Here is a 23,080-nt window from a genome sequence, read left to right as displayed (position 1 = left end):
AGGGTTTTAGGATTGTTGCCAAGTCATTTAAAAGTCAGAGATGACATAAATCACTGATTTCCTTAATCACAATTTCCCTTTTAAGAAATACAGGAAATTACAGTGGTCATCCTTGCATTTATCATACTTGGACAGGCCCAATCAGACCCAAACATTTTTCAAGCATTTTGAAATAGTGAAAGCCCTGTGAGCATCTGACTCAACATGAACAAATGAGGTAATCATGAGCTGTAGATGATTTAAAAGGGTTTTCCCTCTTTAACACGCTTTTCTGTATCGCAGCATCTTTCCTGTACCTCAGAAGTCAGTGTGGGAGGGATTAAGATGTTTCACTCAATTTGTTTGCCATGACAGATTAAATTTTTTAAATGTAAATAGGCTGCTTCCCAAAAATAATAATTATGATATAAATTCTTATTATTTAAAGTCATTTTCTACACATGGACACATAAATAGCTATAAAAATAGAATACAAACGAGATATACATTGTACAAGTAACGTTTAATACAAACAATACATATAAAAGTATAGTGTTGCCATAACACAAATAAATCAGTTCTGACGTCAGAAATCAACATTGTTTAATGCATTAGAGACAAAAAAATAAGAATTGATTTAAAATCCTTTTGCTTTCAGGTGATGTTTAATTATGTTCGATTTCTGTTTCAGCCAAAACTGTTTATTTTATCCCTTTGTGAAAGAGAACATACCGAGGAAAAATAGAGTACTTATAAATTGAACTACAGTATAGTCAAAAGTTTGAACACACCTACTCATTCAATGTTTTTTTTTTTATTTATTTAATTTATTTTCAACATTGTAGAATAATATTAAAGACATTAGTATGATTAAGAGACACATACCGAATTACAAACAAACAAAAACGAACAAATAGTGCTTGGCCTCCACAATCCCTTGACCTAAGTTGACTGATCTATTGTTCAGCACCTTCAGGAACTCATTCAAGATGCTGAGAAAACTATTCCAGGCGACTCTACCTTATGAAGACACTTGGATTAAAATACCAGGAGTGTGCAATATATGTCATTACAGCTAAATGTGGCAACTTAGAAGAATCTAAAGTATAAAACATATTCTGGTTTGTTTAACACTTTTTGTTTACAAGATAAATCTGCATGTGTTGCTGTATAGTTTTAATGTCTTCAATATTACATTTACAATTTAAAAAATATATAAGAATGAGAAGAGGTGTGCACAAACTTTTGACTGTCACTACTGTAAAGTGTAACTTTAAAAAGTACATAAATAAATGTGTTTTTCATGCATGCGTCCATAAATGACACTATGTAAACCATATATTGGCACAACAAAACACATAAGAGAACATAGAAAATAAGAAAAGAAATCATATAAATATTCATAACTTGTTTAGTATAACTTTTTCATACATTCTTTAAAACCGTCTGGGGTCAATAAGCTAATGAAGCAACTGCCTACAGAGTTTGCTGAGTGTCGGCCAGGACATCGCAGTCCTTCAGGTTTTCCTCAGTTTTGCGTGAACGCAAATAGCGTACGAGCAGTACCAGACCGACGAGCGCAGCAATGATAAACACAGTGATTCCTACGTATTCTCCCGGGCCGGCCAGGGTCACGCGCCCCGAGGTGTAGTTCAGAGCGGGGGTGATAAACGGGCTTCCAGCTGCGGTTGGAGGGGGTAACCAGGGGTCGACACTTAAAACGCACGCGGTGCCGTTTACGAGAACATAGTCTTTTTCGCAGGAACACTCGTAACTCCCGAGGGTGTTCGTGCAGTTATGCGCACAGTTGTGGTTGGACGCACACTCGTCTATATCCGTGCAAATCTGACCGTCATCTACCACGTAGCCGGTGGGGCACACGCAGACAGAGTCAGATATGCACAACAACTTGCAGGTGGGAGTTAAACAGAAGTACTCGCAGCATCGAGGGTCCTTTAGAGCAGGCCTGTATTTATTCATGCACGTGCACGCGTATCCATTGCGCACGTCCTTGCAGTTGTGCTCGCATGGACCCAGACTGCAGTCTTCGTTGTTAAGCAGTATGGCTTGTGTGGTCATTTTCACCCAGCAGGTGTCCCAGCTAATTCCAGCACATATGAACCCGTCCAGTTTTCCTTTGCACTCCGTTTCTGTCCATTTCTTGCCGCTGGAAACGGACAAGCACATTTCCTTTCCTTTTGTTTCCAGTCCAGTCCAGAAGGATCCGCTCGTGCCGTTGAGCAGGGCAGCGATGGTATCGTTGGACGATGCAGCCCCAGCTCGCATTAACTCGCCTCCCAGCGTTCTGCACTTAACCTGGACGCTGTTAAAGTCTGCCGGCGTTTCGTGGATGCTCGCGCACTTTCTTAGCTCCTTCGTGCACGCGCAGCGCAGCGCCTGTCCCACGTGGAAGGCGATCAGCGCGAGGAACAGAACGGTCTGATGAGCAAAGCAGTCCATACTTTACCCTTTTAACAACAAACGATCACCGTACGAAAGCGAGAGCGAGCGTGAGCGCGAGAGCTTCTCGTGCGAAACAAGGTGACGGTGTCCAAACCTTTGCAGGCTGCCTAATAAAATACCGCTGGTGAAAGATGGAAGAGGAAGGAGGGGAAGGAAGCCCCTCCTAAAAGTCTTTTGTGGCATTTCTCCGTTGTGTCAGCCATTCCTCAGAGGACCCAGCAGGCATAAGAGCAACACACCCACAGCTCTGTAGACTGTACACTCTGTCACTACAATAATAATCTTAAACCACCGATTTCCTGTGTAGGTGGGCACTGTGGAGTCACTCCGATTCCAAAAGGGCTCTGTACCAAGTCTCGTCACTAATGTTAGTGGCGAACTGTTTTAGAACTTCAGATGCTGAGCTCAAGTTGCCATTGTTGTTTTTTGCTCTTTTTGCTGTAAAGCAATTGATGAAGAAGAAGAAGAATTATTTATTACAAAGACTAAGATAAATATCTTCAAGGCGGTCCTAGGAGAGCCAGCCCTGGAGAGATATGTTGCTTAATTCGATGTTCCTCTATCCCCTCACAGGACTGAAAGACCTGCTTATATAGGGTGTTATGTTATGCTATACATCTGGAAACACTTAAACATGCTTTAGACACAGAGACATTCATAGGAGGAGTCTTTCTAAAAGAATGGTGACATACATTAGTAAAGATACAAGCTGAAAAGTTACATCACCACCAACTCCACAGTTATACCATAACTTTTGGAATCCACATGTACATATAATGGTATGCAATGTTGATAAATAGTAACATTTCAAGAACTTTAAATGTATCAAGTGCAGTCGCAAAGACCCAAATAATACTAGCTCTAGGGAGGTCCTGTGGGATCCTGACCATTAAAGAACATGATGAAAGCAGAATAATAATGTATGCAGAGAAATAGATGGACAACAATCTGTTATTGTTATAATAAAACAAACAAAGTAATTCTGTATTGGCAGTGGAGCTGATCAAATGAGTGACAGGGAGTGACTTGACTATATATGTCTTGCATTTTAAAGCTCCCTTATTTTTTATATTTGGTCTAAATAGTGCAGAATAGTTTTCAAAATAGTATCATGTATCATGTCCACATACTGTGGTGTTTTTTTTTTTTTCAAACTCCCCACTGCACATACCAAAGCTGCTGTGGCCAAAAGCTGTATCTGTTTCTGCTAAATTGTTTAAGAGTGCATGCATTCCAAAGCTAATACTGCATGCCTTGGTTGCTACATCATAAATTAGAAGGCTGTTCCAAAGAAAAAAAGTGTAGCAATCTGAAGGAGACAAATGTTGTATCCTTTACAGCAAACAGTTGTCTGTGCACATACAACACAAAAATGAAAAGGAACCAGTTTTGTGCCTGAACTGCAGGAGGTGGGAGATTTGTTAAACACTTCCATTTGTGAGACCAAAATAAGCTACTAATAAGAAGTCTTCATGAGACAGTGCTGAGGACCCACCCTGCCTTGGCAGCAGCCTTGGCTCACCCTTTTAAAATCATTATGTTTCTCTAAATGTCACTGAGTAACATACCCAAATGTTTTGTTTACTCATCAGCGATTAAGTAATATCAAAATGTCACGATGATTCAATGAAGCACACATCACACTGACCACTCTCTCTACTAGTGAACTAATTCTTGGGAAACTGAACCCTTGAGAGTTCCCTTTTAAGTTTAATCTTTAACCCACCTGATCTAGCTATTAAAAAGACAAGTATCTAAACATTAAACAAATCTTTTGGAACCAAACTGTCCGAAGACTCAGATTACTAGGTTCTCCCTGAAACTTTAGGGAGTAAAAGCAACTCTTCTGTTGTATCACTTTAAAGTACCATATTTATCACCCTTTGTACGAAGTCCATGTCAACGTTCCATTGTTTTCTTTTATTTTAGGAATGAAGGTACACTCCAGGAAACATGGTAATCAGGGTATACTTTGAGTGTTCAGGGATGTGCCTATGGTTAAGGATATGAGCAATACAGGTTCTTGGATAAGGACAGGGAGTTTTAATGTCCGGTTATTGTAACTAACTTTTCTATTAATAAAATCTGTACTATTCATTCATGATCAACTCTACCTGAATATAGGAATTTCAATGCTTTTTTGCGTGACTAATATGTTAATGTAACAATGAAGTCATTGTGATTTGATGAGACATGCTCTGTTGGCAGGTCAGAATTGCTCACAGAGATTGTGATAACTTAATCTTTTAGAAAATGTCTTCTTTGGCTACACTACAAAGAACCTGTTATCACCCATTTGTTAAGGAGAACGTGTAAACCTTCCTCTGTTTTATATCACAAAAGAAGGAGCACCTAGACTTTCCAGGAAAGATGCCAAACAGTGACTTTGACTGAGCAAGATTGTGGCTCATACACTTGCTTTTCAAGTTGGGTTCAAGAGCAAATGATATGAAGGATTGATTCAGAGAATGTTTTTACTCCTATTGTAAGAAAAATGTTATTTAATTTGGCAAGTGGGAAGATGGTTTCTAAAAAGAAACATTCAACAAATGGGACAATGGTAACGTGCATGTGTTCTGCTGTTAGAGTGATCAGTGTACCTAAAACAGTTTAACAAGTGGGGCATTACTGCACGTCCTTTATGAAATTGAACAGTGATAACTTGTGTGTACCTGGTAAACCAGCTAATTTGGGTCAAGCTTGGTCATGATTTAAACAACAAAACCAATAACTCAAATGAAAACCATATGCTGGTCATAATCCAGTTGGTAAAGTAGCCTAACCACCAGACCAGTTTGAACTGGCCATACTTTTTTTCAGTACAGTGATTGACACAAGATGTGTTTCCAAATGGAAAATAAATAGAAACAGAAGTGAATGTCCTGTTAAGTAACAATGCATGTTTAGTGAAACACCATTTATTTAGGCTCAAAAATTTAAGACATATACAACAGGAGAATTCAAAGAAAGTTAGTGTTTTATTGTAAAAACAGTCAAATTCACAAACTGGCACCATCATATATGCACAATTTTCACATTAAATTCATATTAAAATATGAACATTAAGATAACTGAAGTCATACAAATATTTTAACCACATCTTTCTATAACAGGCTCAACAGGAGATTGAAATGGGGGGGGGGGGGGGGAGACAAAGGTATGGTAAGTTGAAATAAACAAGATTCAGCCTGTTTAACAAGTCTTTTTTTTTTATTGTCCGGCAACCAAAAACAGAAAACATCAGTAAGAAACATAACTGTACACTACAAATTATGCACTGTAATTGTTTCAGTTTAACACAAACAGTCGTGAGAAACTGAAGTCCTGGTGGCCTCTTCAACACGGATAGGACCATGGTCTTGTTAAACTCCACATCTTTGGAATATGAGAACAGCTCGCCCAAAGGTTACATTCAAAACAGAAAACATTTAAGGTTTGGATGGTCAAACAATAGGCAATCAAATAGAGACTGTGAGACAAGTGTGGAGACTTCATTCAGCGACTGGAACTTGATAACTACAGGGTCACATCACTAGTAGTAGCCAATGTAAAACAGAACCATATTAAATAATATAAAGAAGACCATTTCTTCATTAACATCCTAGTTAACAAATTCATTGTTTACTCTTCTTTAGGCTCCACTTTTAAATACTCTGCCTATTTGGTGCATCCTTATCAGGTTTAATTACCAAAATAAAACTACCTTAAAATCCAATTTCCCTCTCCTTTGCTAGGACAAAAACACTAAGTACATGTTAATTAAAAGTTTTATCATGGAAAAACTTACTTTCAGCAGCCTTGGGACACTCACAAACAGGGCAATCGGTACCAATAAGCCCAGTTATAGGGGATTTTCCCGCCTTCAGGAGCAGGGCATACCATTCCTGAGTTTGGAACAGGGGGTTTATTATAGTGTAGCCTTATGTTCCTGCCGTATGTTTGATAGGAACTTTTATTTTTTATTTTTCAGTGTTCAATCCATGTTTCAGTGTTTATACTCTTTAGAGTTATATCCTTTAAGTTTGTTTATATGTTAATTGATCATTTAGTTAATAATCGAAGCGACTTCAGTTGGCTTGGCCTGGAGGGAGGGGCTAAGGCTTTATAAAGAGGATAAAGAGTACCGCGAGGAGTGGGGATCATTCACTCACCTGGGAGAAGCTATGAAGCTATGAAGCTATGAAGCTATGAAGCTATGAAGCTATGAAGCTATGAAGCTATGAAGCTATGAAGCTATGAAGCTATGAAGCTATGAAGCTATGAAGCTATGAAGCTATGAAGCTATGAAGCTATGAAGCTATGAAGCTATGAAGCTATGAAGCTATGAAGCTATGCTCCAAGTGGTTCAAACTGAGGTTTGTTTCTCAAATCAGTTGCCCCTGTTGGTCAACACTGTTATACAATGCTAAATGTTAGCTAATTCATGTAACACTGGTAGTCATGGTACTCATTTTTGTTCGTGGTTGTATCACAGAAGGTAAAACAGCAAACCACAGTTTCCCATACCTGGTTTTAAAAGCTGTTTTAATAACCCTAGATGCAGAAAAGGCTTTTGATAAAGTAAACTGGAAATTCTTATTTACCACATTACAAAGATTGGGTTTCGGGATCTTATACACATCACCTATGGCCACTATAACCACCAATGGTATAATTTCACAAGGTTTCATTCTCCACAGGGGCACTAGACAAGGATGCCCCCTCTCTCCCCATTTATTTGCCATATTCATTGAACCATTAGCTGCAGCAATACGAAAAATGTGATTATAAAAGGAATTCAGACATCACATACTCAACATAAAATCAGCTTATATGCAGATGACATTCTACTTTTCCTGCAAAACCCATCAACATCAATAAAAGAAATAATTAAAACAATCGAACAATATTCCAAAATCTCAGATTACTCCATTAATTGGTCTAAATCCACTATTCTACCATTAAATACACATATATATAACACCCCAATTCAGACACACCCTATCCCACTGAACACCGACTTTATCACATATCTCGGCATAAAAGTTTTCCCCCAGCTGTCAGAGTTACCCAACCTTAATTACCCCCCCCCTTCTCAAAACAGTATGTGATGATCTCCAACGCTGGACAAACCTTCCCATTTCCCTTATAGGCAGAATAGCAGTAGTCAAAATGACGATATTACCCAAAGTCAATTATCTATTTTCTATGCTCCCTGTCGAACCTCCCATTAAATGGCTAACATCCTTAGACGCAGCTATTACTAAATTCTATTGGAAAAATAAACCACCTAGAATCAAACTTACCACACTCCAAAATTCCAAAACCCAGGGAGGCTTAGAAGCTCCAAATTTCCACAACTATTTCCTCGCAACGCAATTACAATATATATTAAAATGGATAAGCCCTTCCCAGACTGACAGTACATGGATAGACGTAGAACAAACCCTAAGCAAAAATATCAACATAGCAGACTTACCATTTATCACTCATACACTTAAAAAGCATGCCTGCTTCAAAATTTTAACAATAGCAACAACTTTGACAGCTTGGTGGAAATTTCACAAAATCACAAACTCCACTCTCTCACTAAGCACCAACTCACCCATATGGAATAACCCTGATCTTATGATTAAAGAAACATTCCACTTCACTACCTGGAGCGATAAAGGAATCACCCATCTTAAACATATGTTCCACAATAACACCATGGTATCTCTCCCATATCTTACCCAGAATTTTGGCATTGGAAGCAATCATTTCCTCGAATTTCACCAGTTAACATCACTGCTGAGCTCCAAAATCAAAAAGACTGAAAACAAATTAAAATTACCATCTGCAATAATCGACATTATTAACATATCCTCTCCCAAAAAACGCTTATCTAAAATTTATAAATCAATTCCAAAACCAGACCCAAAAATAACACTCCCAACTAAACAATGGGAAGAAGATTTATCCATCACCCCCGATTCAGATTTCTGGATACAGATATGTAAAAATAACCTTCACATAATCACAACGACAAATCTACAGCTTATACAATATAAAGTTATCCACAGAACACACTACACCGGACAAAAGATGTTTAAAATGGGTTTTACTGATTCCGAAAATTGCTCACACTGCACCCAAAACACCACAGATAACTACATCCACGCCATGTGGCACTGCACACCCGTAAAAAACTGTTGGCAGGAAATTATCAGAATATTAACTGCATCCTTGAATATCACTATCCCTCTATCCCCAGAATTATGTTTACTAGGAGACACAACAGCAATCATCAGCACAACAAAATCAACCACGACTGCCTTACTTACAGCTCTAACCATCGCCAAGAAAACTATCCTCATGAACTGGAAGTCAAAAAACAACATTACTATTAACCAATGGAAAAATTTATTAATTGATCATATATCCATGGAAAAAAATTCTGCTTTTGCCAAAAATAAAATCCCCGAATACAATTCAATCTGGACATCCACCATTACTTTCCTCCAACAGTAATCATCACCCCACAAAATCAACCAATCCACCATGAAAACAGCTTAACCGAGATCCAATACCCAACCCAACACTACTGTCTTCCTAACAAACACACACACACACACACACACATCTACAAAAATACATAACAAAGCAACACTTGGAATTATTTTGGAGATTATTTTTTCCCCCATCAATATTTATTATTGATGGTCGCATTAATTACTAAATCACTCTCTACCAACATTTAAGCTAATTAAGCTAATTTCCACCCATCTCTGTTTGATTTTTTATTTTTTATTCTATTATTTTTTTCCCCTATTTTGTATTATTACTATTTTTCTTTTCTCTTTTTCCCCATTCCCATTACCTTCCTCTTTATAATTTGTTCCCCACTTCTTTTTATTTTTCTACCTTATCATTTGTGAATCTCCCTATCCTTCCTCAACCAATAAACAATAAAAACAAAGTCTTAAATAGTCCTCTGAAGAGGGGGGGGTGGTGGCGGGCACAAAAAATAAATAAATAAATAAATAAAAGCTGAGAATGTGACTCCTAATGAGTGAGAAGTTGTTTTGAAATAGTCCCGTATGGTGAGGTATTTAACACTTACTTTAATTTAGATTACCACAAAACATCTACATTAGACATCAAGCTTGCATAAATATTTACACACTGTAAAAAGACATCATGCAGTAACAAGCAAATGAACTGGGTTAACAACTTGTTTTAAATGGCTTCAATACACTGATCCTACTAGAAAGTCTCAAACACTTAATGTGAAAACAGCTTAACATGGTTTAATGTTTTAAAACAATGAGCTAGAATCACTATTTATTACTCCTTTTTGGTGCTATCTACTGCTTTCAGAAAACAGCTATACTCTTAAAGGAAAGTCATAATTATTGTGGTAAGATTTTTTCTCCAAATGAAACCTGTTAGAATGTAATTAAAAGCTAGAGTGTACCTACAGGTAAAATGCAATCATAAACATTGTAATATCTAGTAATGTCATGTTCTTATAATATTTATAATGAAAAATTATGAACAAAATGATAGAGATAGTAGTGATAATGAGAGGACAGAGGAACAGCTAAAAGAGTGCAGTTCCTGCAGATGATTGAGAACAGTGCAGTTCCTGCAGCACTGCTGAGTTTAGTCCACAAGCGTTCATCTAAATGTGTTTCTAGGTTGATGCTTTACTACATTAGCCATGCTTTTTTCTGTTTTAATGGGAATAAAAAAAGCTCATAATGTTTTACTTTCCTTAGTACAAGTACATGATAAAGGTTTATCCTTATGATAGTAGAGAGTATTTATGAAACAGGGGTGTAGGGGCGTACAAACATTTTTCTCTGATGAGCTAAAAATGTTCCAATCTTAGAAAGTAGATAATAAAAAGCATTTTAAAAAAGAAAACACTTTACACTTTATTGTCCCCTCATTGTCCCCTGCATTTTATTGTCCCCTAGAAATGCAGCCTTCAGAACAGGTGACCAGGCAGGCCTGAGGTCAGCCAGGGCCAACCTGTCCCGCGGGATCAGGAAAGCTAAGAGGCTGTACTCAAAGAAGATTTCCCAACACTTCAGTGACAGCAGAGACACACAGAACCTGTGGCAGGGTATCCAGTCTATCACAGGCTATAAACCACATCCACAGACCTGCGACAGCGACACATCTCTGCTGAACGACCTGAATGGGTTCTTCGCAAGGTTCGAGACACTCAACAACACACCCGCCCAGAAATCCATCCTTCCTCCTGGTGACCAGGTGCTGACGCTGTCCCCAGACAATGTGAGGAGAGCGTTCAGCAGGATCAATGCTCGGAAAGCTCCTGGGCCTGACAACATTCCTGGCCGTGTGCTGAGAGACTGTGCCTGGGAACTCGCAGAGGTTTATACTGACATTTATAACACCTCTCTGAGTCAAGCGGTGGTTCCCACATGCTTCAAAGCCACCACCATCATCCCTGTCCCAAAGAAGGCATCGCCATCCTGTTTCAATGACTATCGTCCAGTTGCACTCACCCCCATCCTCATGAAGTGCTTCGAACGACTAGTCATGCATCACATCAAGTCTTTGCTCCCCCCCTCCCTGGACCCCTACCAGTTTGCTTATCGGTCAAATCGCTCGACCGATGATGCCATCTCCACTGTTCTCCACTCAGCCCTCACACACCTAGACAAGAAGAACACCTACGTCAGAATGCTGTTTGTTGACTTCAGCTCAGCATTCAACACAATCGTGCCCCAACAGCTCATACACAAAATGGACAGTCTGGGGCTGAGCACTTCACTGTGCAACTGGCTGTTAGACTTCCTGACTGGAAGACCACAGGCAGTGCAGGTTGGCAGCAGCACATCCAGCATCACCACACTGAACACAGGGGCTCCCCAAGGATGTGTGCTGAGCCCCCTTCTATTCACTCTGCTGACCCACGATTGCACACCAGCACACACCTCCAACCTCTTCGTCAAGTTTGCGGATGACACGACGGTGGTGGGTCTCATCAGCAACAACGATGAGTCACACTACAGGATCGAGGTGAGCCGCCTGGCCTCCTGGTGCAAACACAACAATCTCTCTCTGAACACAGAGAAGACCAAGGAGATTGTTGTGGACTTCAGGAGAACTCACACACTGCACAGCCCTCTGTTCATCAACGGAACTGCTGTGGAGAGGGTGAGCAGCACCAAGTTCCTGGGTGTGCACGTCACAGAGGACCTCTCCTGGAGCACCAACTCAGCGTCACTGGCCAGGAAGGCAAATCAGCGTCTCTACTTTCTCTGCAAGCTGAGAAGAGCTGGAGCCCCCACCCCCATCATGACCACCTTCTACAGAGGGGCCATCGAGAGCATACTGACCAGCTGTTTCACCGTGTGGTACGGGGCCTGCACAGCATCCTGCCGCAGGACCCTCCAGCGCATCGTGAGAGCAGCTGAGAAGATTGTTGGCACCTCTCTCCCCTCCCTTCAGGACTTGTACAGCTCCTGCCTCACACGGAAAGCCCTCCGTCTGGCAGGAGATCCCTCTCACCCACTACACAGCTTCTTCAGCCTGCTGCCATCAGGGAGGAGACTGTGGAGTCTCGGGGCGAGGACCAGCAGACTGCGAGACAGCCCCATCCATCAGGCTGTGAGGATGCTGAACTCTCTTCCTGCTCTACCCCCCATCCCAATCCTGCCCCCAGCACACACTCACTCAGCATCCTGACCCCCCCACTAATAAAGTACTGAGACTCTGCACTACAATGCACAAAGTACTGGTCCCTTCCAAACGGACTTTCACTACACAACACCTGCACTACTGATATACTTGCACTGTCAATACGCACTTTAATTCCACTTAATTAAACTGTGAACTTTAAGGACTTACGCACCCATTCACTTTACCAGCCTTAAGCTATATACCATATACCGTATTTGCACTACTGTTACTTATCAATTTTTACTGTTATTCCATCTCAATCACCATCAATATTGCACTATTGTCTTACGTATGTTTATTGTGTCTTGCTGTATTGAACATATAGTGTCTCCCACTCTTTTATATTATAATTATATATCTATTTTTACTTATTTACTTATATTTATATATCTATTCCTCCCCCACACCACTGCACCTTGTTTTTGTCTCATGTATGTCTATTTGTGTCCCTGCTGTATTGTACACATAGTGTCTCCCATTCTCCTTTATTATATCTATTATCTGTACTTGCTGTAAAGTTGGGAAGGAGAGTAACGTAATTTCAATTCTCTGTATGTCCTGTACATATGCAGTATTGGCAATAAAACTACTTGACTTGACTTGACTCATAGCACAAATGGTACCATCCACTTTCTCTCTGCTCTGCCAAGCGATGAGCACGCCCGTGCACGCATGCGCACAAATAAAAAAGCTGATAAGGAATGCAAGGAATACTAGATAAACATATGTACAAAGGTGTGCCCAACATTTTTTATTCTTATCTGCTGATTTTTTTTTAAATAAAAGTAACATACAAGTCCCCTGCATAATAGTAGTTTATCTGATTTTCATAAAATATTCTATTTCTGATATGACACACTTATCCTCTTTGGAAGGTATTTCATTTACAGTCATTTTATTTACAATGAAGAGTAATAAATAAGTGTAGTCATTTATGGAAGAATATAAATCAGTCAGTCATGCATCTGGCTTGGGTGTTTTAGTCTTTTCCATGCAGGGTTTTGAACACAAAAAACCCAATGGTGACGTATGTATCACCATAAACAATTTGAAAGACGTGGAAAGTTCCTCACAGTCCTTTGTCATTTTAAGTCATGACGTCCCTAAGTTATACATATTAAACATCCTGGGAGCATCACGGGACAGACCATTCATGAATCTGTGGTCATTTATCCTATACCTTATTTACAAGATAGGAGTGTTGGATTAGTGCTTAAGATAAAACTTGGTTCTACAGGTCTGTTCCAACCATTTTATTAATTGACATACTTTAATACATTTTTTTACGATCTACAGAGCTTGTTCTGACACCATTTATAGAACAAAAATGATGAAGTTATGACAGTAATGAAATTGTTGCTATGTCATTTATATTTTGTCAATTAAAAATTAATTACAGCCTTGTTCCCGCAAAAAAAAAAAAAATACACGAATAAGCTGCTCACTGTATTTTAATTAAATTTTAAATTTAATCGAAAATAGGTCTGGGCTTATATGTGTAAAAATAATTTTTTATACATTTTAAAAATTAGGTCATCTCCACGCAATTCAAAGCTCAAATAGTCATTCGGAAAGCTGTATCATATACTTTTATCAGTCCTTAAGTTCAGTTAGGTTCATTTTCGGGCTGAATCTGAAAGCCAGAAGAGACCCAGCAGTAATTGTCCGCGGTGGCGTTCTTTTTCTTCGCCTCTTTGCGCGCGCGGTTCCAGCGCAGGACGGCAATAACCGACGTGAGCGCAACGAGCAGCAGCAGAGGAATAACGGAGCCCAGCACCCACACAAGCACCCACGACCTGGACAGAGTGTCCTCCGCTTCAGTGCTCGAGCTCTCACTGCTAAACGGCAGAGTGAGCGTGGAGGTCGCGGTGGTCGTGGTGGTCTCCTCGTGTCCTCCAGTGGTGGGTGGCTGGTGTGAAGCTGGGGCGCGCGGGCTCGGCTCCATGATGACCTGGATGCAGCTGATTCCATTGTCCGCCAACTGGAAGTTCGCTCGACATGAGCACGAGAAGCTTCCCACGGTGTTGGTGCAGATGTCCTCACAGGGCCGGTTAACGCACTCGTCCACATCCACGCAGCCCTCGTCCGCGTCTGACCACGGCCTAAAGCCCATGGAGCAGTAGCACGAGAACGAGCCCTGCGAGTTTAGGCAGTTGGCGGACCTTCCGCACGCGCCTTTTGCGCACTCGTCTACATCCACGCACGCGCCTCCCGCGCCCTTTTCGAACCCCTTGTCGCACGCGCACTCGTAGCTGCCGGGAAGGTTGTGGCATGCGTGGACGCCGCACACGCTCTCCTCACATTCGTTCACGTCTATGCAGTCGACCTCGTCCTGCGCGAGCTGATAGCCCTTATGGCACGTGCACCTCAAGCTAGCACCCTCGCTAACGCACTTGTGCACGCATGGCGCGTTTTTGCACGGGTTTTTTGGAAAGCACGTGATCGTGTCATCGCCCAAGTAGTAGCCCTCCCGACAGGAGCAGCGAACCATGCCTGGGTCGCCCTCGTCCGAGCACACGTGCTGGCAGCCTCCGTTCTGGTGCGCGCACGTGCGCTCGCCCGATGGGCAGAAAGGTCCCGCTGGAGTCCAAGAGAAGCCCGCGCCCGCTTCATTGCAAATAACGGGATAGTAGTGCTCTTTTGAGCTCGTGCATGTAATGTCAGCGAATGTGCCATGAGGGAGCATGCGCAGCGAGATTCCCTCGTGCAGAGGTGTGTCTGAGAACGGCGTGGTGTAGGTGATATCTCCCGGTCCTGCGAGCGTCAGCGGCTCGCACATGCCCTTAAACGGGAAGCGGCACGCGTACAGCGCGCTGTCCTTGCACGAGCCATCGCTCCACTCGAGCTGCACGGACCCAGCGGTTGAGGCGCGCACCGACACGCAGCGCTCCTCCGTGCACGTGCTGCGCGGCTCGCGACCCCAATTGATATACTTGGTCGAGTCTCTCGCGCCCGACTCCCAGCGGAATCCGCGCAGGGACTCTTCGTCCAGCACGCAGCTTCCCTTAGCCAGCTTCAGACCGATCCACAGCTTCTCCTCGCCCCGCATGAACAACCCAGCTTCTCTGGCCAGCGCGAGCAGGGCCCTCGCGTCCTCCGCTTCCTCCTGGTCTCGCATCGTGAGCAGGTATCCTCCGTTGTCGTAGCAGAGCGTCTTAGCCACGTCAAATGGCGCCTTCTTTGCGTGCAGGGTGAAACAGGCTCGCTCCGTGCACCTGGTGGTGGCCGCCTGGCCCACTGCCCGCCGCGCCGCCACAAGCGCTGACAGCGCGAGGAGCAGCGCGCGCATGATCCTGCCCTTTTTTTATTGAAGCGTCTGGCTATTTCAATATGGACATATTCAGTTAATGTCCCCACTAGAATAATAAAAGTTCGTCAGTTCTACAGCTGAACCTCCAGCAGAACAGTTTGTTCAATCTGCCCCACAGCCTGGAACAAACAGCCGCATCCTGTTTGGTGGAGAAGCCTAAGCGGGTATAAGAATTAGCAGCAGGCTCCTTTGTCTTTCCGCAGAGCTCCAGTTCCTGTCTGGAGACAAAAAAACCCAACAAACAATTGTCCTGAGCGCTGTGTTTGGACTCTTGTTCCAGACTACTCAACCTATGACTGTTGAAAACATTTAAGGGTCAACAACCTGCCCCTCAGTGTACCCAGCCTCATCATTCAGTTTACCTGCGTGTAAAAATAACAAAGATTTACTAACAGAGGCAACAGGAATGATACTTTGATTATCAGTTGTTAGTTTTGTTCTGTGAATTACAGTGCTGATCTAACACCAGACTTTGTGGTCAACTGGAGTTAATTTAGCCTCAGTTTGGGATTCATAATTACATTTAAAGTTACATAATCACTGTTCAAACGTTTTAGAATGATTCTCTCTTTAGACTTTTAGACTCACTGTTCAGACATTAACCCAAAAGATCCCATGGTGACACATGTGTTCTTTTAAAAGTTGTGTAAAGTCTCTTTCAGAACATTGTAATTTATAAGAACCCAATGGACACATTCTGAACTTCATGAGAGCATCAAATATTTAGAGTTTTTTAAAAATGTTGGAGCCAAACCAGAGAAATATTCAATACAACACATACAGTATTGTAGTCTAAAAAAGAAAGATCTGTACTGCATACAATATAATCAATTACAAAACAGAACAGAAACACATTCTCATTAATATGTGTTCTTTAATTGTTTTATTTACTATATCATATATTATTATTAAAGAAGACCTGTATTAAAAACTATGAAGGAACACATGCAATTAGGTAAACAAAAAAAAACACTTGACATAAAAAGAGGTGGTTTGGAACGAGTTAGAGCACAAAGTGGAAGGAAAAGCAGTTGTTTAACACTTGTATTTACTTCATAATTGCATATACAATTCTTCATATTTCTTGATAATTTGATTAATCTACAATGTAGACAATAATTAAAACAAAGAAAAAACTTATAGGGCAAGATGGTATTTGACAAGTGCTAAAAGATAATGAAGGTAAATGGTGCTGTGGTGAAACCAATAAAGTATTAACACAAAACATGTCTGTCACTTCCAAAGATTCAGGAAAAGAAATTACCGGACAGCAACAACAGCATGGTCTACGTCTGCTCCAGCATTCCAAAGTATGTTTTTAGTTATTGCCTTAAGCAGAAAAATAAAATTTAGACTGTGTGGTTTATGAAATCATGAATAAAAAGAGAAAAGTGTTACAAAGCAGAATTGTTCATGCTGCAAACATTGTCATATTTGGCTTCTGGCTTGACCTTCGCATTGTTTATACTGCCTGTTGGCTTCAGATAAATCTGGCTGGGGGATCACATCCTGTGTTTGTAAAGTGAAGCAGGCCTATCTGAAGATTTCAATGGCAGGAAACCATGCTCAAGAGGCCCCTCCACTGTGTAGTAAATGCACTAACCGAACTGCACCCAGAGCTTCCTCACATCATAGTATTGGAGCATTGTGAATAGTGCAGTTTTGGAGTGTGTAAACCACAAGGTTAAGGGTTTAAGTATAAATAGACTGGATAGAGTATTGTGGCATTTTATTATTTTTAACTTCAAGTGGTTTGTTGGCTTGACTTGCCTTAAACGTTAAGGATATATTTAGAAGGAATTCTTTTTACTCTTTCAAACACAAACAGTTAAAAAGATGGACAAATCTCAATGATAACCATGACCTCAATGGCTACTGTTATTGAAGTCATTTCCTACATCCTTCCTGTTCTCTGTATGTGGACCATACTGTCCAACAACAGAGGCCATAGAGTGCTTATGCAATACTGTCAGGGTGTCTAGTCTGGTTCTAACATGTGAAATGAAAAGCATTATATAGTAAAAACACTATTATCACAAGTAAAAATCTGGCTTGGAAATACGGCTTGCATTTGTGTTCAGCCCCTCTGAGTCAATACGTTGTAGGACCTTTTTTTACTGCACTTACAACTGCTTGTCTTTTGGCCTATTTGCAGTATTTTACCAGCTTTGCACATCTACAGTCATATGAAAAAGTTTGGGCACCCCTATTAATCTTAATCATTTTAGTTCTAAATATTTGGGTGTTTGCAACAGCCGTTTCAGTTTGATATATCTAATAACTGATGGACACAGTAATATTTCAGGATTAAAATGAGGTTTATTGTACTAACAGAAAATGTGCAATATGCATTAAAACAAAATTTGACCTGTGCAAAAGTATGGGCACCCTTATCATTTTATTGATTTGAATACTCCTAACTACTTTTTACTGACTTACTGAAGCACAAAATTGGTTTGTTAACCTCATTGAGCTTTGAACTTCATAGCCAGGTGTATCCAATCATGAGAAAAGGCATTTAAGGGGGCCAATTGCAAGTTCTTCTCCTATTTGAATCTCCTCTGAAGAGTGGCATCATGGGCTCATCAAAACAACTCTCAAATGATCTAAAAACAAATATTTTTCAACATAGTTGTTCAGGGGAAGGATACAAAAAGTTGTTTTAGAGATTTAACTTGTCAGTTTCCACTGTGAGGAACATAGTAAGGAAATGGAAGTCCACAGGGACAGTTCTTGTTAAGCCCAGAAGTGGCAGGCCAAGAAAAATATCAGAAAGGCAGAGAAGAAGAATGGTGAGAACAGTCAAGAACAATCCACAGACCACCTCCAAAGAGCTGCAGCATCATCTTGCTGTATATAGAGCTGCTGAGGTATGCAAAAGCACACCTCAGGCGACTCTGTTTGTGGCGTGCTTGCAGAAATGGCTTCTTTCGCATCACTCTCCCATACAGCTTCTCCTTGTGCAAAGTGTGCTGTATTTTTGACCGATGTCATTTGCAGGTCCCTACAGGTTTTGGGACATCATCCTAAATAGAGAATGGTGTGTTCATGGTGATGTGCAGTGTTAGTATTCCTCCACACACCGCGTTTTGCATTTAGGTCAAAAAGTTCAACTTTGTTCTCATCTGACCAAAGCACCTTGTACCACATATTTTCTTATTTTTCTGGCTCTGCAAATGGCTCTGCAATTTGCCATCTTTCAAAAAGACCAGATTTGTTGAGTATAACTCTCCTGTTGACAGATATTCCCACCTGAGTTGTGGATCTCTGCAGCTCTTCCAGAGTGACCATGGGCCTCTTCACTGCTTATCTAAAGGTGATTTCCTTGCCTGGTCTGACAGTTTAGGTAGAAGACCATGTCTTGGTAAGTTTTAAGTTGTGCCATTCTTCTTCCATTTTCAGATAATGATGCGAACAGTGTTTTTTAAGATGTCCCTAGCTTGGTATATTGTTTTTATAATCTATAACCTTTATAACCTGCTTTATACTTTTCCACTGTCTGGGTATGTTTCTTGGTTGTCATGATGCTTTTTGATCACTAATGTTCTCTAACAAATATCTGAGGCCTGAGAGTACAGGGGGCTGAATACAAATGCAAGTCAGACTTTTTTTTATTTTTACTATCACTTTGCAATTACCTGCTTCTTTGTGTTGGCATAAAATTCTAAAAAATAGCAATTAAGTTTATGGATGAAAAAAATGTAAAAAGTCTCATATTTTTCAAAGCACAATACATATATATTTAATGTACTGACAGTGTTTTTTTGTATCTATAAATACTTAAGCTCATATTAACTTAGTTTATTAGTCACTACCTGTGCGAGTTAGCATCATTAAAGGCATCTGAGCAATATCACATACATTTTTCTGAAAGGAGGTTCACCTAATATTAAAGAAGTCTTGTTTTATATTATTTCCTTTAGTTCAAGTAGAGCTGCAACACCGCTACTAAAAGTTGTCAGCCTTAATACATCACAGTGTATTAGGCTTGGACCCAAATGTTCAGCCATACCCCTGCAACAGCATTTATTGATCAATTATGTAATACTTGTAGTGTAATAGGTTGAACAATAGTAGGCAGCCTTTACAGTGGACTTTTACGCCCTCTAGTGGAACTGTATGAGTAATGGAATAGTATTTTTCTTGGTCCAAACCAATGTTAAATTAAAATTAAATATAAAAAGGTATATGTTTCTTTAATTTTAATCTTTGTTTAAAAAGGAGGTGAACAAATGTTAAGAACTTAGAACACCACTTAATTTCCATAAGTTTAAACAACTGTTTCAATTAGCTTTTAATATAATTCTTGCAGCCAAACAAATTGTTAAGGTTCTCTTAAACAAATTGTGAAATGTAGAGATCATTAAATATTTGTAAGTAGACTTTTTGTAAAAGTAAAGAACATTTATAAGTAAGTTTTATTTATCAGCCTTACACTCTAATTGCTTTGATTAAATCATTTTTACCAATTCTTTATAGCACTCCTTCATTCTTCAGACGAAATGCATGTTGTTTAGGTTGTTTTAATGATGATTGCAAACAGCAGTTCAGAAATAGTGGCACAGATTTTCAGTTGGATTGAGATCTGCTAGAAAATTCATTTATTCTGTGTTTGTTTAGCTTTATTGACTTACTGAAAAGTAAAGTCTGTTCTTAGTTTAGTTTTTGCAGACTGAAGTTTGTCTTGTATCTTCCAGCTTTCTGCACCCTCATCTGTCTTTTAACTTTAACAAGAATTCCATTAATTCCACAGATTTCACAGAATAATTCCCACACCTGGAATGGTGAGTTTTGATAAAAATGCTTCTTGTTGTCTACTACTGATTACAGTATCAAACATTTTGACACACTTCAGACATGTTTTTATGTGAGCAAACTTGGGGCTTACAAAATAGAAGGATTGAATAGTTATGCAAATAGCAATTTTAGTGAGCATTTTGGATATTAATAAATAAATTAATTTAATTTTAAAGTAAAAAGACTGTATTTTTGTGAATATTTTTTTAATGCCACACTGCAATATATTTGCATAACATTGCATGTAATTTATCTCTAATTACTGGAGTGTAAATTGAAGTTAATTCAAGTACTTTTAAACCAATTGACAAGAACATTTTTATGTAAGAAAAAGATTAAAGTAATAAAGTACAATAAATCCCTTTTGATAAAGCACTGTTTAATAGAGCATTTCTGTTTGCCCAATTTATTAGAAACCTTTTGCTAAAAATAAAGATGCACTGTGTTTTGTGTCTGCTTTGATTTTTTTTTTTAGCAACAACATGTTGAAGAGGCCACTGAATTATTGTTTTCATTGAATAGCGATTTCATACTAAAGCACTGAGTGCAGTGTATGAAATGTGCTACACAGATAAACTTATCTCAAGTAATATATATCAGCCCTAAAGCCAACATGTGTAAAGTTGTCACTACAGCTATAAAGGATTGGCAAACCCTAATCTTAATTAAACCAAAACAATGTTTTTAGAAACTTTCACAGTACAGAATTCCTTTCCCATGATGTTTCTTTACTGGCAGTGATGGTGAAATAACACAGGTTAGGCTTCCAAATCATCTTACCACTCCTTCATGTCATGTTCTTCCTGCTGATATCTGAGACAAACACAAACACAATCATTGTTTGTGTTGGACACAGGTGGAATTTGTTCTGCCTTTACGCAGCCATGCAGTGAACACACACAAATACACTAGAGCACAAATGCCAGGAGCAGTTGGCAGCCTTTGGCCTCAAGGAAGCAAAGTGGGTTAAGTGTCTTCTAGTTCAAGAACTGTAAAAGTCTTTATTTGTAAGCAGATATTTAAAAATATATATTAAACTCCTTTAGATAAGTACTTTTCAGAGCCACCTTTTGCTAAAATTAAAGTAAGTCTACCAGCCCAACACACTTTTTTATTGCATTGTTAAAATGATTGCACTCGGTTATTTGGATGATGATTGCGAACAGCAGTTCAGAATTAGTGGCACAGATTACTCTAGAACATTCATTTATTCTGTGTTTGTTCAACTTTACTGACCTGCTGAAAAGTAAAAATTCTTCCAAGCTAAAGGAGGTTGTCCCAGCTTTCTGTGCCTTCATCTGTCCTTAACTTTAACAAGAATTCCATTCATTTCACAGATTTCACAAAAAAAATGCTCCTACCCCTGAAAGGATGACATGTTCTTATGTGTGCAGATTTGTGGCTTTCAGAATAGAAGTTTTTAATAGCTATGCAAGTAGCAATTTTCAGTTAGCAATTTGTCACTATTGTAAATATTGTTATTATTAGCCTTGGTCAATAACCTGCATATCAATCCAACAGATCTCGACTAAGCCACCAATGCACCAAAGAAGAACATTTAGTTTAGCACAGATCATTGCATTAGTGTCTTAATATAGTTTTTTCTTTTATCAGAATGGCCAATAAATATTTAACTGTTGAAGGAAAGTAAACCTTGGGAAGTAAGCCACTTTTGCTTACTTTCTTATTTTTGTAAAGAAGAGGAGGAATGTTTAATGGCTATTAAAATATATAGTTTATAAATTATTATACTATATATATATATATATATAGTATAATAATTTAAAAACTATATACACTATACATACATATATATATATATATATATATATATATATATATATATATATATTATATATATATGTATATATATATATATATATATATATATATATATATATATATATATATATATATACATATATATATATAATATATATGTATGTATAGTGTATATAGTTTTTAAATTATTATACTATATATATATATATAGTATAATAATTTAAAAACTATATATTTTAATAGCCATTAAACAGCAGTTTTTAAATGTAGATCCTGAATCCTGTATTCAGGCCTGGACTTCGCTATTCTTGGTTTCCATGATGACACTAAGTGGTAGGGGTGGGAATCGTTTACTATCTCACGATTCGATTCGATTCCGATTTTGGGGGCCACGATTCGATTCAAAATCGATTTTTGATTCAAAACGATTTGAATTATAAAAATTTCTGCTTCTGGCTTATGAATCTTATTGAAAAAAAACCCTCCATAATATACACTGGTCCTGGAGCAGGTAATGTGTTACAAAAACAATAAAATGTGCAGGAATGTGGGTCCTCAGTGACAGAGGAATCACTGGGATATCACAATGACGTTAATGAACAATAAATAAATAATAAATAACACTGCTTTATTACCAGGCTACTAGCGGTGGTGTGTAGGTGACGCTGCTGGGCTGATGTGATGATAGCAGTGGAGCGCTAAAGTTCAGGAGCAGCTGCTGATTAACTAGTTAATTTAAGGTCGTTGTATTTCTTCAGAAAGGGGGCAGGAGGTGGAGAAATTAATTCATATGGTCCATTCCTTAATTCCTCTGTGATGAGGAGCTGAAATTAGCTCTGATTAGCTTATTGTATTTTTCCGTTCCGCCTTAAATGCTGCAGCCCGCTGCCACCTGTAGCGTTATTTAAGGTGGAACTGGAAAGTTAGCTAGTTAGCTAGCTAACAGTTACTGAAACTAACTACTAGCGATCTTTTTTATGCTTGTTATGAAGCATTCTGCCATAAAACATTGAAACTACACGTTAATCTAATGTAATATAGTGCTTGTTCTGCCATCTTACCGGTGATTCTCAA

At 39.3% G+C, this 23,080-nt stretch overlaps 2 protein-coding genes across 2 annotated transcripts; both read right to left on the bottom strand.

Annotated features, from left to right (window-relative positions):
- Positions 1–483: 483 nt before the first annotated feature.
- Positions 484–2,719, bottom strand: LOC125781065 (fibrillin-3). The gene has a single exon (XM_049463998.1). The coding sequence runs from the start codon at positions 2,437–2,439 to the stop codon at positions 1,456–1,458; it is 984 nt and encodes a 327-aa protein (XP_049319955.1). The 5' UTR covers positions 2,440–2,719; the 3' UTR covers positions 484–1,455.
- A 10,126-nt stretch (positions 2,720–12,845) lies between these two features.
- Positions 12,846–15,809, bottom strand: LOC125781099 (complement component C1q receptor). Its single transcript, XM_049464146.1, has one exon. The coding sequence runs from the start codon at positions 15,404–15,406 to the stop codon at positions 13,724–13,726; it is 1,683 nt and encodes a 560-aa protein (XP_049320103.1). The 5' UTR covers positions 15,407–15,809; the 3' UTR covers positions 12,846–13,723.
- Between the last annotated feature and the right edge of the window lie 7,271 nt (positions 15,810–23,080).

This window comes from Astyanax mexicanus, chromosome 14 (assembly GCF_023375975.1).
Source record: "Astyanax mexicanus isolate ESR-SI-001 chromosome 14, AstMex3_surface, whole genome shotgun sequence".
In the NCBI taxonomy this organism is placed as follows: domain Eukaryota; kingdom Metazoa; phylum Chordata; class Actinopteri; order Characiformes; family Acestrorhamphidae; genus Astyanax; species Astyanax mexicanus.
This window is presented reverse-complemented; position numbering and strand designations above follow the sequence as displayed.

Bases quoted from the DNA above. Each gene is read 5' to 3' on its own strand.
- LOC125781099 (XM_049464146.1), bottom strand. From the start codon at position 15,406: ATGCGCGCGCTGCTCCTCGCGCTGTCAGCGCTTGTGGCGGCGCGGCGG.
- LOC125781065 (XM_049463998.1), bottom strand. From the start codon at position 2,439: ATGGACTGCTTTGCTCATCAGACCGTTCTGTTCCTCGCGCTGATCGCC.